Here is a 17,667-nt window from a genome sequence, read left to right on the forward strand (position 1 = left end):
ATCAGTACCCTCCATTTTCTGAGCATCCCAAGCTAACACAAGGGCTGGATTCCACCAAAGGACCTATCCCTTATCCAGTCCAGAGATCTTCCCTTCTCACATGGAAAATAGGAACTCTTCACAAGTGCATCAAGGAGGCAGGATACAAAAAAGCATGAGCGAGAATGTCTGAGGCCCCTTTCTACACTGCTGTTTCATCCAGATTATCAAAACAGATAATCCACATTATCTACTTTGAACTGAGTTATATGAATCTATACTGTCACAAAATCCAGTTCAAATCAGATGATCTGGATTTTATATGGCAGTGTAGAAGGGGCCTCAGTTTCAAGTATCTTGGGCTCATCTCTGAGCCTGGATTTCCAGGTTTTGGTGGTAGCCAGGAAGCCCTTTCGCAAATTAAAACTAGTGCCCCATTTGTGTGTATTTCTGTAGATATCTTATCATACAGTTTCTGAAGGTACTTAATGGAAACACCATTTATATAGCCTGCCTGTAAAGACCAGAACCTGTAGCTAGTTCAGGATGCTGACATCTGACTGTTGACGGGCTAGTTGCAGAAAGTACACAACTCTCCTCCTATAACAGCTCTGACTACTGATTTTTCTTTTTTTATGTGTGTGTGTGGAGGGGGTGGGTTATATTTCAACGCTATATGGCATAATCTCCCCATATGAGCCAGCCCAGAGATGTGCAGGACAGGTCTTTTTCTCTATGTCACCACCATCCTGTGTGAGTGTTTCGTGAGAACATGGGAGAGGGCCTTCTTAGTGCCTATTGCAAGATTATTGAGTGCCTTAATCAGACAGTGTGTCATTTGACATTAATAATATTATTGTTAGTGGAGTGTTGTGTGGTTTCCAGGCTGTATGTTCTAGCAATATTTTCTCCTGATATTTCACCTGCATCCGTGGCTGACATCTACCATAAAACTTCTACCTTAAGTGTGAGATAATGTTATGTAGTGAAACTGCTCAGATATTTTTCCATTAACATTTGTTTGGTTTATATTTAATCTTAATTTAAAATTTCCTTCAATATCTATGTACTTATCTATGGATCTTCCTAATATTACAAAACCTGTTCACTTGCATAGCACTGTAAACTCAGACCACTAATGATAGCATGATCTGTTCAATGTATGAATCATGAAGCATGTTAAATATACAATACTCGGTTAAGGTAGTATACACAAAAGATATATTTCCCAGTTGATTTATTCTGTATATTACTTTTGCTGTGGAGGAGAGATATATGTATTACGAGCACAGTAAGGCATATAAGTGTTAAAGGAAAGATCAGCTGTTTTCTGTAAGTTTTTCACAAGTATTCTCTCTTCCTAGTTAACAGTGAGCAATTTTGCTCACATCAACTGAGAAACATTGGATTCATATGCTGTATGAGCTATCTCAAGTAGATGTTCTTCTTGATTAATAACCAAGATTTCTACTTGAAACACTTGTACTTCAGCATTGTCCACTATATACATTCATTAGGACCCAGACCTAGTAGTGTAGTACAGAGCCATTGAAACAGATTTGACTTAATTTAGCTATGACATAAGTTCCATTGATTTAAATGGGTCTACTGTATGCATGACCAAATCTGGATTTGACACACTACCTGGATAAATCTTTAATTATAGAAAATGTGACAATGCTTGTGCATTTCAGGATGATTTGACCAGTTTGTACTGATAAATCCTTAACTCAATCATTGGCTAATAAGATTTTGCTCTCTCTTTAAACTAATTGTGTTGAAAATGTTCAGTCTTCTATATTTTTTAACTTGAACTGGTTATGTTCTGAAATATTTACTTCTTTTTTCATTTCAGAATGACCTTATTTAAAAATGTATGAGGCTATTTATAATTGACTCTGTGGCAGTGATTAAAGAGGTGTGAATAATAGGTTATTGGACGTTGACAGCTCCTTGTTTGCTAGACTGCTGTTAGAACAGTTATGCTGCTCAATCTTACCTCATTTATTCTGAGGTGATATCTGCATTGTGACATGTGCATAGTAAGTTTATGTATTCCTGGAAGGGGGTTGAGTTTGGGGTTAGTGAATTTTATTTTATATTAACATGAATATTTCAGTGTCAGTTTTCATTTATGGGTCTAATGATAATGTGATGGTACTTATTCTAATTTTGCCTTAATCTACAGATTAGTAAGTAAATGTGAAATTTGCCCTTGAAATATACTTGATTTGGAATGTCTGATTATATATCTATACTGCAGTTCTTTTACCCTGAAACACTGGTTATTTGGCTCTTTTGTCCTAACCAAAATACAATTTTAAGTTAATTAAGTTTCCCATCAATAAAGAGGAACTGTAATAGAAAAATAACCAGAAAGCAATTAATTACTTGATTTGGTACTACAGTACTTTCTTTTATCCTTGCATATTAACTGTCTTGTAAAGTCTTTCATGTTGCTCTGAGCCAATGATTTTCCTTGTATGAGAGGGAAGCAAAAAATTGACACCCCCCCCCCAAAAAAATGCTGGTTTCATTATACACAAATGGGTGCGGTATATCTGACCACTGTAGCACCGCTTCTGATATTCTACAATGACTGCTCAAAAATACAGCAACTCTTGTTCTCTTCCTCGCCATGGTAGAAAAACCAATGGGGATCAGTGCTTCTTTTATAGTTTACCAGGAAAGACTAAGTTCCTTTCCTTCTGGTCTTCAAAGTAGGGAGGAAATATGCAAGTGGAGGATCACTCTTCCCCACTCTTGATAGCCAAGGAGGTGACAATGGCAATAGCCACAGACAGACAGCATTGGGTGAGATAGAACACGGCTTTAGCAAAGGAGTAATACTGCACACGTGAGTAAGCCACCACTTCAGACTGTGTAATTCATGTGTTAAAGTTTGTTGTAATTTGAATGACAACAAGATCTAACATATAAATCTGCACTCTGTATGAATAAAATATTTGACCCTCTAGAGACACTTTTTGAAACTATTTTGATATGTGGACTTTGTATTAATGCAAATGTATGTTGTTCACCTGCATGGCATTAGTGATTCCATTTAAATTTGATATAAATATGGAACTTTTTATTTCAGTTTTCTTTTAAACTCGAAAAACATATTTCTATTATTATTTTAGAATGCCTAACTCTAAAATACATGTAAACGTCTTTATTATTTCCATACTTTTAAATACACAATTTACAGAGGATGAAAAAAACCTGGCTTGATATTAACCACCTTAATCTTTAAATGCCTGTTTAAATAAAAAGGCCTTAGCCTGCTGCCAGAAGGACAGCAGGGTGGGGGGCCATTCCGACTTCCCTGAGCAGGGAGTTCCAGAGTCGAGGGGCAGCCACCGAGAAGGCCTGCTCTCTCGTTCCCACCAACCGTGCTTGAGATTGAGGTGGGACCAAGAGAAGGTCCTCTTGGCATAAGGACGGGGCCGCTCGCACCATCCTTGTGCCAGGAGGGCAAGACATGTGGTAGCTCAGAGTGCTCCAGAGGGCTCTCAGCTGCTGCGTGCCTTCCTCCCCAATCCTTTCTGCATAAGGATGCAGCGGGTCACTGTGTCCTTATGCCGAGAGGACAGGAAAAATGGGGAGGGCCTGAGGTAAGTGCACAGGGGGGCGCATCCGGCCCCCGGGCCTTAGTTTGCCCATGCCTAGTCTAGGGTCATAACCAGCACTTTGAATTCTGCCCAGTAACAGACTGGCAGCTAGTGATGCTGCTGCAAGAGGGAGGTTGTCTGCTCCCTGTAGCCAGCCCCACTGAGCAATCTGGTTGCAGCTCTTTGGACCAGCTGAAGTTTCTAAACATTCTTCAGAGGTAGCCCCACGTAGAGCTCGTTACAGTAATCCAGACAGGATGTAACTAAGGCATGTACGACCATGGCCAGATCTGGCTTCTCAAGGAATGGGTGCAGTTGGCTCACAGGCTTTAATTGTGCAAAGGCCCTCCTAGCTACCGCTGACACCCGGGCCGCCAGGTTCAAGGTTGAGTCCAGGATAACCCCCGAACTGCGAACCTATGTCTTCTACCCCTCAGAGAGAAATCTACCCCTCAGAAAGGAAATTCGCTCATGAAATAGTTATCATGGGGAAAAGGTGTCTCCACTGAAGCTGTAGCACCAATCCTTGTTTCCATAACAAGCCAAAGTTTACAAAATCAAATTATCACAGGGACAGAGGTGAAATCTTCTGAGCAGAGACACAGGACAGGTAAACAAATGCCACAGGAGTGTTAACCCATCACTCTATGATCCAAAGCTAAAACACATATATTTTTGACTGGAAAATACCTGTTCCAACTTACATACAAATTCAACTTATGAACAAACCTACAGAACTTATCATGTTCGTAACTAGGGGACTGCCTGTAATGTCCTTTGGACTACATAAAGATGGGCTCTCAGAGTTTACCAGGCAAATAGGAACACACTACAAAATACTGCACTATATTTGTGTGTGCGTGTGTGCGTGTGTGTATTACCTAAGCTGTAACTGAAGATGCTGAAAACAAGTAGCCCCTGGTTTAGCTTAACTAATATTTTGAGCACATTTTTGTTTGTTATTTTTTTTCTAAAACTATTCAAATAATCAGTGTGCATGGAGTCAATTGAGCATTTGGCTTTTGCAGAGATGGGAACTTCAAGAGAAGAGGCTTAACACATTTCATTATCTGTTACTTAACTTGGAAATCTAATTCGTTAACGTTAATGTTGAATGGGGAAGACTTTTAACATGTTACGTTGCCATATTGTTTATCACTGGTGTTGGCATTAGTGCTCATAGGGCTGACAGATAATATGACAAATAATAGTTTGGCTGACATTCTGGTACACAGTTAACATATTTTGTTTTATCTACACGAGTCTGTTTACATAGACTTGAATATTAGAATACAGGTGATATTGCCATTTAGAAGTTGTTGTCATAAATGAGCTCAGAATAATTGAATGATGTTTGTATTTTAAATTGATGGGTAACCTGATTCTTTACAAATTTTAAAAGGGCCCTGCCCTGTGACTTCTAAGCTGCAGTGTGAGTGGAAACAGTATACAACCCTTCATTTCTAAAATTATTTCACCTACTCATCATATAGTTAGTTTGTAGTACAAGCACAATCAATGCAAAATAGAGAGTGTGGCTGTTTCTTTAGCCCTTTTGGAAAGCCTTTCTGCTTTCTATATTTCCCATATCTCTATAGAAGTACTCCTATATCCACCATATAGGACATTATTCCTATGTGCTATATACATACTTTTAAAGACTTATATGCCTAATGCTATCCTGGTACAAGGAAAATGGTCACCACACAACCAATTGTAGAAGTCTACATTTCTTCTTTGTAATGTGTAGGATGATGTTATCTATATATATAAAAGAGTGATGGCATCACGGCAATTCACAAAACAACAAATGTACAGGCCCCCCAACCTCAAAATTTGACAACACAACCCATCATCCACGCCTCAAGGTTGATACAACAAAAAGAAAAGAAAAATAAAGTCCTAATTAGAGGGAGAGCAATAATTTTTTTTATCCAATTGCTGCCAGTTTAGAGGGCTAATCTCTGCCCACTTGGTTGCCTAGCAACCAAGGGACAGCCAGGTTTCAGTTAGGGGACAGGCAGATTTAGGCCTCACTTAGACTTCTTCCACAGATTATCAGATTTGCACTGGATTATATGGCAGTGTAGACTCAAGGCCCTTCCACACAGCTATATAACCCATTTATAATCTTATATTAACTGCTTTGCACTGGATTATCTTGACTCCGCACTACCATATAATCCACTTCAGTGTGCATTTTATACAGCTGTGAAGAAGGGGCCTCAGATAATCCAGTTCTGAGCAGATAATATAAGATTAGAAATATACAGTAGAGTCTCACTTATCCAACATAAACAGGCTGGCAGGATAAGTGAATATGTTGGATAATAAGAAGGGATTCAGGAAAAGCCAATTAAACATCAAATTAGGTAATCGTTATACAAATTAAGCACCAAAACATCATATTATACAACAAATTTGACAGAAAAAGTAGTTCCATGCGCAGTAATGCTATGTAGTATTTACAGTAGAGTCTCACTTATCCAACACTCGCTTATCCAGTGTTCTGGATTATCCACCGCATTTTTGTAGTCGATGATTTCAATATATCGTGATATTTTGGTGCTAAATTCATAAATAAAGTAATTGCTATATAGCATTACTGTGTATTGAACTACTTTTTCTGACAAATTTGTTGTCTAACATAATGTTTTGGTGCTTAATTTGTAAAATCATAACTTAATTTGATGTTTAATAGGGTTATCCTTAATTCCTCATTATCCAACATATTCGCTTATCCAACGTTCTGCCGGCCCGTTTATGTTGGATAAGTGAGACTCTACTGTACTGTATTTACAAATTTACCACTAAAATATCACAATGAATTTAAAATACTGACTACAAAAACATTGATTATGAAAAGGCAGACTGAGTTGGATAATCCAGAACATTGTATAAGCGAATGTTGGATAAGTAAGATTCTTCTTTAATATGAAATAATTACTGGGATAGAATAATGCAGAACAATATAATCTCTAAAACTAGGACAGTAAATAAACGGGAATTCCACACAGGAAACAATCAGGGCCAGCTAACACCTCCCAACAAAGTATTCCCATCATCAAAGTCTGGCAAATCCTGTTTTCTCAGGGCCACAGACAGTAGAAGCACATAAAATATCGCAAACAACATCACTCTGAAAACAAGGGTATTCCAGACAGGAAACAATCAGGGCCAGCTAACATCTCCCAACAAAGTATTCCCATCATCAAAGTCTGGAAAATCCTCTGTTTTCTCAGGGCCACAGACAGTAGAAGCACATAAAATATCGCAAACAACACCACTCTGAAAACAAGGGAATTCCAGACAGGAAACAATCAGGGCCAGCTAACACCTCCCAACAAAAAATTCACTCAGGGAGGAAACAGCCAGGCTTTAAAGCTGCAAGGCCATTACATCCTAATCATTTTTCCTAATTGCAGCATTCATACTTGCCTCCAACAAACAAAAAAAACCAATCAGAAATATTGTATATTCACAACCTTTAGGAAATAATATCCCCTGATGGCGCAGCGTGTTAAAGCGCTGAGCTGCTGAACTTCTGGACTGAAAGGCCACAGGTTTGAATTGGGGGAGCGGAGAGAGCCCCCACTGTTAGCTCCAGCTTCTGACAACCCAGAAGTTCGAAAACATGCAAATGTGAGTGCATCAATAGGTACTGCTCCGGCGGGAAGGTAACGCCGCTCCATGTAGTCATCCCACATGACCTTGGAGGAGTCTACGGACAACGCCGGCTCTTCGGCTTAGAAATGGAGATGAGCACCAACCTCCAGAGTCAGACACAACTGGACTTAATGTCTGGGGAAAACCTTTACCCTTGACCTTAACTACCACCAATTCCTCAATACTTTATTTCCCATACCACCAGACTTCGCCACAGCAACGCGTGGCCGGGCACAGCTAGTAGGTATATAGTTTATAGGAGCTGCTATCAGTCTTTTTGTGTAATACTGTTTTTTAAAATAGATTGGCAATATTAGGTAGGAACCCTCAGTAGCACAGCGGTTTAAGCTGCTGAACTTGCTGACCGAAAAGTCGGTAGTTCGAATCTGGGGAGCAGGGTGAGCTCCCGCTGTTAGCCCCAGCTTTCCAACCTACCGTGTTTCCCCGAAAATAAGACAGTGTCTTATATTAATTTTTGCTCCCAAAGATGTGCTAGGTCTTATTTTCAGGGTATGTCTTATTTTTCCATGAAGAAGAATTCACATTTATTGTTGAACAAAAAATGAACATTTTTTATATACTGTACAGTAGTTGTCATCACAAACCAGCATAACCAGACAAACTGAATCCTATCAAGAATTTCTTGTTACTACCATTATTTCCATGTACAACTGGTATGTACGTTTACCAATCCTGCATGCTCTGGTGTTCTGTTTGGCAGGCGCTGGGCATGCTTCCAAACAAAAACTTTGCTAGGTCTTACTTTCGAAAGAGGCCTTATATTTAGCAATTCAGCAAAACTTCTACTAGGTTTTATTTTTCAGGGATGTCTTATTTTCGGGGAAACAGAGTAGCAGTTCGAAACATGCAAATGTGAGTAGATCAATAGGTACCACTCCAGCGGGAAGGTAACAGTGCTCCATGCAGTCATGCCAGCCATATGACGTTGGAGGTGTCTGTGGAAAACATCAGTTCTTTGACTTAGAAATGGAGATGAGCACCATCCCCCAGAATCGGACACGACTAGATTTAATGTCAGGGGAAAAACTTTACCTCCCTAGCAATATTAGCATGCCTAGAATTGAAGCGGGTCTTTTCCGCAGGCTGTCTCCATGCACTTATTAGCACTCTTACTTGTGCATGTACTTGTAAGCAAATATTATAATCTATCTAGGCAAATCAACCGGCATATTAATTTTGATTTCAGGTTCCACAGTTTGGGCGATTGTGAATTGTATTCAGCAAGTAGTTCTTCTAATCGAAGGTTAAGTCCCCTTTGGGGAGATAAAACGGGGTATAAATAGTAATAATACAGTAGTAGTAGTAATAATAATAATAATAATAATAATAATAATAATAATAATAATAATTGTTTTTTTCTCCATTTGAGCTTCTATGGACAGAGTTGTCAGATTGGAATAACAAATAAGCATCTTTTCCTGTAGTTTTATGGAACAAGATTGCAGGGATAATGTCTTGTGAGGAATGTAGTAAAGAAAAGTGAGTATCGCTACTCACCTAGTTCCTGGAAAGAAAGAGAAAACATGGAACTCTAATGAGAGATAATTCCAGAATTGGGATTAGTCAGATTTTACCAGCTGTTCCTATAATGTTTAGCTGTTCTGAAAAAATATAAGTGGCCGCAGATTTTGTTTTCAGTGCATTTCAATACACCCTTGGAACAGAAAGTGTTTAAGGAAGTAGTTAAACTGAGAATAACTTGAAGGCTTTTCTTCTTCCATTAATAACTTTAACATACTGTATTACCAAATGTCTAGATTTAGTATTTGGTACTCTTACTAGAAGTTAACCACTACTGAACAGCATAGATAAATTTATCTTTCTTCCTTGTGTCTTTCCAGTTACCAATTACAACAACATCGTAGAAACAAATTCAGATTCAGATGATGAAGACAAATTGCACATTGTTGAAGAGGAAAGTATAACAGATGCAGCAGATTGTGATAACAGCGTGCCAGACGATGACTTGCCAAAAGACCCTACAGTATTACCAGAATGCAGTGAAAGTGCAAACAGTTGCTGGGAAGATGACGGTATGTGTCAAGATATGTGCCTTCACCTTATATTATACCTAATTTTATAACATTTTATTGCACTGAAAAGATTGTTTCATTCTATATTAAAAATGAAAGAAAGGAAAGTGTCGTGATGATTAATACAATAAATTGAAGACTAGTCATTTAACACCCTAGTTCAAACAACACTTCCTACATCCACCCCATGTAACTTGTGAAGAAAATTAACACTGCATGAGAGATGTTACCATCACATACCATGTTTCCCCGAAAATAAGACAGTATCTTATATTAATTTTTGCTCCCAAAGATGCGTTAGGTCTTATTTTCAGGGGATGTCTTACTTTTCCATGAAGAAGAATTCACATTTGTTGTTGAACAAAAAAATGAACATTTATTATATACTGTACAGTAGTTGTCATCACAAACCAGCATAACCAGACAAACTGTGAATCCTATCAAGAATTTCTTGTTACTGCCATTATTTCCATGTACAACACTCTATGGTACGTACATTTACCAATCCTGCATGCTCTGGTGTTCTGTTCGTTGGGCATGCTTCCAAACAAAAACTTTGCTAGGTCTTACTTTCGGGGAGGCCTTATATTTAGCAATTCAGCAAAACCTCTACTGGGTCTTTTTTTCTGGGGATGTCTTATTTTAGGGGAAACAGGGTAGAACAGGTAAACTATAAGTTCCCCAGGTCAAGAATTTGAGACATACTGCACTGTGAAAAACTACACAAAATGCATTTTGTAGATAAGTGAGAAGGGGACAGGAGGCACTTCAAGTGACAAAGTACAAGATTGCTGCTATAGATGGTGAAATGAACAAATTTTGGGTTTGCCACATTCGCATTTCCCTCTTCAATAGTTCATTTTGATCTGTGTTTGCATCAGTTTGTGAACATGACAAATTCATCCAAATAATTTGATTATTTTCTGAACATTTTTCAAATATAAGTAGACATCATTTAACAAAGTAGACATGTTTTTGTGCATTTCGTAGAAGAGGCAGAGATAAAATGGAAATAAAAGAGATAAGTTTATCCACACCAAAATAAGAGATGTTCAAACAGTTTCAGTAAACCTTTTGTACAAAACGAAGTTAAAAGCATGAACATGTGAAATGGTCTGGTTAGTGTGGCGGGACCAAAGACTTTGTGAAAAGGAGCTTTACCATCAGATGCATTAACTGAGGTACCTCCCCACCCACCCCCCACCCCCCCGGCCGCCAAAAGAAAAAATACTTTACCTACTATGCACACTTTTGCAATCATTTCTCCTTGGTATAAGTTATTTATTATTTCACATGCAAGTTTTATGCACACTATTTCTTAAAGTTCATACTTTTGAGTTGTGAACTGCACAGTGGGGAAAAGTCTGGGTTTATTTATTTATTTGAATTTAGTCTAATTTGCTTAGAGGTTTTTCAAGTCCAAATTTAGTGAGTTTGAACAAAATGCGGACTTGATGAGGTGCTCCTATGTCTCTGTGAATTGATTGGCTGCTCAGTGTGAAAAATAGGCTGGACAGCTTCACTCCAGCAATAACAAAACAGGTCTCACTAGGCATGTTCTGTAGTTTGACTGCTTTGTGACAACAAAATGGAAAAGGCTACACATCTGGAACCTATGCATCCCATACCTCAGGAGGAGAAGGAAGAAAGTCTTGTTCAGATTTCTGTAAATTCCCAGGACTCGAGTATAAGACGAACGTGGAAAATGGAGCAGCTACTGATAAATTTCAAAAATAAAAAATAGATACCAATAAAATTGCATTAATTGAGGCATCGGTAGGTTAAATGTTTTTTAATATTTATATAAAACTCATTTAAGATAATAATAAGTCTTTAATAAGATAAGACCGTCCAACTCTGATTACCTATATACTCAAGTGTAAGCCAATCCGAATATAAGTTGGCCATGACCTTCACTTGAGTATAAGCCGAGAGAGTCTGAAAAACTTGGCTTATACTCGAGTATATATAGTATGTGTTTTTTAACTTTTGTATTGCTGTTTTTAAACTGTTTGGTGTTGATAGATGTTAGCTGCCATGAATCCCCATGGGAAGAAAGGCAGGATATAAATAATAATAATAATAATAATAATAATAATAATAATAATAATAATAATAATAATAATGATGTCCTTTATTCATACACTGACTTTCTCCAGAAGTGGGACCGAAACTGGTTCACAGATAAAATTAGTTGAAAACAATACAACTAAAAACAGTATAAAATTATTTGGGGAGAAAAGATACAAAAGGTAAAAACACACTTGAAGGTTCAAACTATTTTGTTTACTTTTTCAAAGCTTGTTGTTTCATTTCACGTGGTCATGTTAGTTTTAAATTAAAACATTTGCTGAAACATGTGGAATTGTTCATCTTTTTTGTGATGTAGGAATTGATACTTACTCTTTCCATGTTATGTCTACCTCTGATACCCAATTTTCTGTTCAAGAAGTAATGCTCAGGAACATATCTACTTTGTTTACTCAGGAGTAACTGTACCTAGTTTAAATTGCCATCAACATGATTATTTCAATTTATATCTCGACTCCACCCACCCCCTTCAGATTATTTGTGGTTGAAAAAAAGGTGGGAGTAGCTGTGGGGAACAAGCTGAATGGTTTACTGGTGTCATCTACTCGCAATGTAAAATCCCATGAATGAGGCAGAGAGATTGCATATTAGAACTCTAGTGTGGAGGGACATTTATTTCCACTTTAAAATACATATTTGCAATTCCCTGCAGGACAGTGATATGAGAGGGCATTATCTATGTATTTGAGACATATATATTTATACTGTATATATCTCAGGCCAACTTTCAGTGGGGAAGTTGGATCTTGTTTGAATAATATGACCTTAAATAATGGCTCTTTTAATAAAAGTGCTCATCTAGTAGCTAGGTCATTTTCCAGGTAAGAAAGTAGAATTTCTGAAATGTGGATGTTGCCCAGGAGTAGTTTCACATTCTCTAGTGTCATGTTCAGGTTTGTGCTTAAACTTAATTTAATTTCCAGTCATATGTTTAACGCCAAGGCTATTTACAGAGGTATGCTGTGAATTTTTAGGAGTTGTCATGCAAATGGCATCAGCATCAGTTCCAAGTCCTTTTCCATAGTCATCCCTGCTCTTTCTGGTATGCTTTTTTCTGCCTTTGGTGGTCAAATAAGCAGTTTTAAAAATATATACAACAGTAAGGATATTGGATTAGTGTGTGGCATTTCACATATTATTCCATTCTCCATGTCTATGTACTTGTGATTTAGAAGATTCCAGATTTCTGCTACCCTGAAAACTTTTTTGTTTTTGTTTTTTTTATTATAGGATGACATATAACATGAATAAACAATACTTATTATTGAGAGGTGGAGTATATGTATCTATAGTCAGTGGAGGGTTGGTATTCAACATAAAAACTGCAATAGTTTTTCAGATTACTTCTAGCATTTCTTAGAATTCAATTTTGGTAATTCTATTTTACAAAAATGTTAATTATGGTTATTAAATTGATTAGCATGTATATTGCATACTTATTATATTTGAGTCCTGTCCTTCATTCAGTGTTTTCCACATTTTCTTTTAGCTTCTTGGTTTTAAGATTATTAGAAATCATACACCATTTTTCTTATTGCAATAAATACATACATTTAGTAATCTGAAAATTTCCTTACACCGTATCTGTTTTTCCTAATATGAGCAAAATGTGTATAAACAGCATATATGTTATTCATGACAAAGTGTAGAACATCTTATAATTAATATGCAGAAGAACTATTCTACTAATCTCTTTCTCCTGTCTTCAAATAATACAGGTGGTTGGCTCTATAAAAGTGTTCACAAAGCATGAGGTTTCTCTAGGATGAACGGATCTGATTTTATGTTTGAAATTTATATATTGTAATTTATATTGTATTTTAATAGTTTTTAACTGTTTATGCATTGTTTGATATTGATTTTATATGGGCATCTAATTGCTGTAAGCCGCCCTGAGTCCCTTCGGGTGAGAAGGGCGGGATATAAATGTGAGAAATAAATGAATAGCCTGAGGGTCTCTTTCCAGTAGGATTTAACATGGAATGCTAAGCAGTGCTTTGCTCTTGCCTTATGCAATAGTCTAGTTAATGAGCCAAGGCCATGGGGTTAATGGCAACCACAATTCTTGTTGCTTGATTTCCATTAAAATAGCAAAATCTTGTGTTTCTAAAAGCTGGATGACCGAAAACTTCTGCTCACATGATGACCATGGGCATCCACAGTGTTTCTGCCTCTTGGGGAGTACTTTTGACTTCATGAGTCTAAAATGTTTCAAGTGAAAGAGTTTCTGAATTTTGCAAATCTTCTGTTTCATTTTAGGTAGTAAAGAGGCAAAAGAAATCCTGGGGCCTGAAGCTCAAGTTGATGAATCTGCATGTGCAGGTATTTTCCTCCAAATTCCTTCATTTCTGTTTGTGATACCAGCATATCTTTGAGTTTTGCATCATTACTTGAGAAGGAAGTTCCTTCAGAAAGGAAGAAATTCTTCCTTTTGATCTCCTTTCATCTGTCTTGCTATCCAGCGGTGTGGCTATACACACTATACTTGAGGCTTAAGCTGCAGAAATACTGCTATTGAGGATGCTCAGCTTACGCTCCCATTAGAGCAGTTTTGAGGCGTTGCTAATAAATTATGCAATGCAATCCCTTCTCCTCATTGCTATAACTGCAGTCTCTTAGCTGCTTTTTTGGTTCAAGGAGCAAGTGCACTAGATGAACAATTTATGTCTGGTCTGCTGCAGATAACAACAGAGTATTGAGTAGCTGAGGTAATATTAGCTATAATGTCATAATACTACATTTTACGCTCAACAGTGTTCATAAAATTAGCTTGCATAATCAGCCACCCTTTAACAGGACAGGTTTATTTAGTCCTTTTCTTTTAAGGTATTCATATGAAAAATAATGAATCATTTCATAAAGTTTTAAACTAGCTCTATATCATAATTCTTGGCTGAATAATGTACTCTTCCATCATATATGTGATCTCCTATTGTCTTGATGTATCCTTTGAGCTCTTGCGTATATCTTAAGAATATACACACTGATTATGCAGAATCCAAAGTGTTAGAAGAAAAATAAGAAATTTAATACACAAAAAAGGAAAGTATTCTACCAGAATGCAGTTTTTTAGATTTTTCTCTGGTATCATAAAAGGCAATGAACTCTCTTTAGAAATTAATATTCGTTACTAAATATTGGTTTGCTATTACATCTGTTAATGCTTTACATGTGGCTCCTCCTAGCTAAAGAAGATGAATGTGATTCTGATGCAGAAAATGAACAAAATCATGACCCTAATGTTGAAGAATTTCTGCAGCAAGAAGATACAGCGGTTATCTACCCTGAAGCACCTGAAGACGATCAAAGACAAGGCACGCCAGAAGCCAGTGGCCAAGATGAAAATGGTAAATACTGCCAATTTCTGATTCTATGAAGGTTATTTGGAAACTTAAATTTTAAATAGTACATCTATAACAGTAGAAGCATATAAGAACTGAACCAGATTGAGATATTGGTACCTAGACTAGCAGAAGCTATGTCTGTGCCCTATCCTCCCCGTAGTAGCTGCCCTGGCTTTCTGAAAATGGTACAAAAAGTATGTGTAACCATGATGAATGGGGTAAGTCGGAGAAAGACTGGATAAAGGCAGCTTCCATGATCCTATGGATTCATGGGAGGTAGAGGTTTATGGAATGTGTCTTCATGGAAGGCAGATCCTGGGCCTAGCCCATGATACTGTAAGTGCAGAAAAGATCCCCTTGGTGCTCAGAACTTTTATTTATCCTTAGGATGTCCTATTTAGAATTTTTCATAAATTCATAAGGAATCCATACATCTTGCCACCGTAACTGCATATTGAAGAGATCTTCCATGGTCTGTTGGTCTATAAATTATGAAATTACGAAAGAAACGGTTCATGTTTTAGCTGTATACTAGCCTTTAATATCCTCTGAATCCAAGTATGTATTTGAACCCAGAGGTTTTTTCTCACACACAAGTCCAGCACGTTGCTGTTCACATTTCGAACAAATATTCAAAGCTCGATTATACATTTTTGACAACTTTTAATGTAAGCCACTTTGAGTATCCTTTGTATGGGGTATAAAGCAGGATAAAAAACATAGTAATAATAATATCAACTTTTCTGGGATCGTATACTACCAGTACATCGTTCTATAAAAGATTTTTATGATTGCAATACTATGTGAACTTTAAGCCCATTAGGCACATCATTTTTCCTCATTTTATCATACACTTGCACTTTTTCATCATTGGTACCTTGGAAGGAAGTAACTAATTTATGAGCCTAGCTAGCAAACTATGTTCTGGAGTACCATAGTGAAAATCTTGGCTGTCATCTTCATGGAAGTATTGATTATTGTAATTCTCTATATGGTAGGAGTGCAGAAATATGGACAAGTATTTCCTTACATTCCAGTTGGATGATTTCACCAAATATTATCCTAAGAATTTAGAACTTTTTGACACCTTGCATAAGTCCGACACCCATCTGAGAGTCACATCTAGAATGTTATGATACATTAGTTTCTACCCTGTTCTTTAATTAATTCCAAAGGAAAAATGTTTTTTCATTTTTATTCAGGCACGCCAGATGCATTTTCCCAGCTGCTTACATGCCCTTACTGTGATAGAGGGTACAAACGCTTTACCTCTCTAAAGGAACATATCAAATATCGCCATGAAAAAAATGAAGATAACTTCAGTTGTTCTTTATGCAGTTACACATTTGCATACAGAACGCAACTTGAACGCCATATGACATCACATAAATCAGGAAGAGATCAAGTAAGTGATTCTGTTGTATATCCAATTATCCATTGTGTGGTTAGATACTTACAATTATTTTCTTAAATGTTATTGGTTTTGTGTTGTGTGTTCCAGTTTGATTTTATGTATATCTAAAAACACCATGGTCATTGCAATGTCTTATACAAAAGTGTGTTCAGTCATCTCTGTTATCCTTTCATAGTCTCACCGACTAATCAACTTAGTCAGTTCACCATGCTTTATCATTTATAAATTATAGAGTTGGAAGAAACGACAAGGGCAATCCAGTCCAGCTCCCTGCCATGCAAGAAAAGTACAATCAAAGCATCCCCATCTGACGGTCATCTAGCCTCTGTTATGAAGATTCATAATATTAAATATTCACTTCACCCTATCCTTTCTGCAAGAAATACTAATGGTTCTGATTTCCTTGTCTGAAATGTATATAGATTCTTCATGTAAATATGAAAACCATTATTTTTCTCTAAAGTGATACAGTCTTCAACCAATCCATGAAAAGGGTTTTAATTGTTTAAACATTTTTCTCTGTGGCATAACAGGCCTTTCAAACATAATGTGTCCAACTCTCCAAACCAAATCCTTTTAGAAATCATGAGTATGCTACAATTTGTGTGCTCCACTTTCTTGCATCAAATTTTACCTTGACCTCCATTTGAGTGAACCACAGCTTGCTTTTGCAATTGAAATAGCTGAACTTCATCTTGGACACCAAAAAATTGAATTAAACTACTTCAAACCATGGTTTTATTCCTTCATTTACAGGAAAAATAATATTTGCTAAAATCATGGTTTACTTAAAAGCTGTGTTTTAGTAGCAAAGCACTGTTCACCGGAAATCAGAAGTGGAGTGGTTGTTTCATCGAATGAGAGAAAGTATTGATGATCAGATAGGAAGTTGGGAATAGAGACATTAGAAAATGTTACATCAATTCCAAACTGACTGGGAATGGTACATCAGAGGTAACATGCACCAAAAGATGCCGATTTTCAACATTCCAAATTAAAAAAAACAGACTCCTAAACAATGGGTCCAAATATAGACATTGTCAAAATGTATAGCCACTTCAAGAGTTTAGTATGGTATATGACAAGGATCCAATAATTCATCAGCCCAGCTACTGGCTGATACTACCAGCCTAACCCACATTCTGTGAATAAAGTTGATAGGAGTGGCAAGAAACTCAGCTGTGCTGCAGTACAACTGATAAAGCAGTCCTGCCATGTAAGTATGTGGAGCAATATTCCAAAATTGTTTATAGTACTTCATAGAAGCAAGCTAGGCCCAGTACTTCCAGCATCATAGGAAAATAACTGAAAATAACTCATCTCAGTGAACCAGTATGATCACTCAGTATTGTCCCAGATGATGAACACAGTCTGTCCTGAACAAATCTGTCTTTTAAAAGTACATTCCTGGGTGCTGTGTTACATCACCACCCTTTTGAACTCTAGAATGGCTTAAAACCATGCTAATTTTCTTTCTAGTTCCATCAGCACTTGCAAAATCAGTG

The 17,667-nt window shown here is 37.0% G+C and overlaps 1 protein-coding gene across 3 annotated transcripts in view; it reads left to right on the forward strand.

Annotated features, from left to right (window-relative positions):
• The window catches only part of zeb1 (zinc finger E-box binding homeobox 1), a 71,780-nt gene that overhangs the window by 38,506 nt on the left and 15,607 nt on the right, over window positions 1-17,667 (forward strand). For all 3 annotated transcript variants that reach the window (XM_003221968.3, XM_062957611.1, XM_062957610.1), the window contains exons 2-5: window positions 9,122-9,313; window positions 13,664-13,726; window positions 14,590-14,751; window positions 15,951-16,153. In XM_003221968.3, the coding sequence (XP_003222016.1) occupies window positions 9,122-9,313; window positions 13,664-13,726; window positions 14,590-14,751; window positions 15,951-16,153 (620 nt within the window). The remainder of the gene's footprint in view (window positions 1-9,121; window positions 9,314-13,663; window positions 13,727-14,589; window positions 14,752-15,950; window positions 16,154-17,667) is intronic.

Source organism: Anolis carolinensis, chromosome 6 (genome assembly GCF_035594765.1).
Source record: "Anolis carolinensis isolate JA03-04 chromosome 6, rAnoCar3.1.pri, whole genome shotgun sequence".
NCBI classification, from domain to species: Eukaryota; Metazoa; Chordata; class Lepidosauria; order Squamata; family Dactyloidae; genus Anolis; species Anolis carolinensis.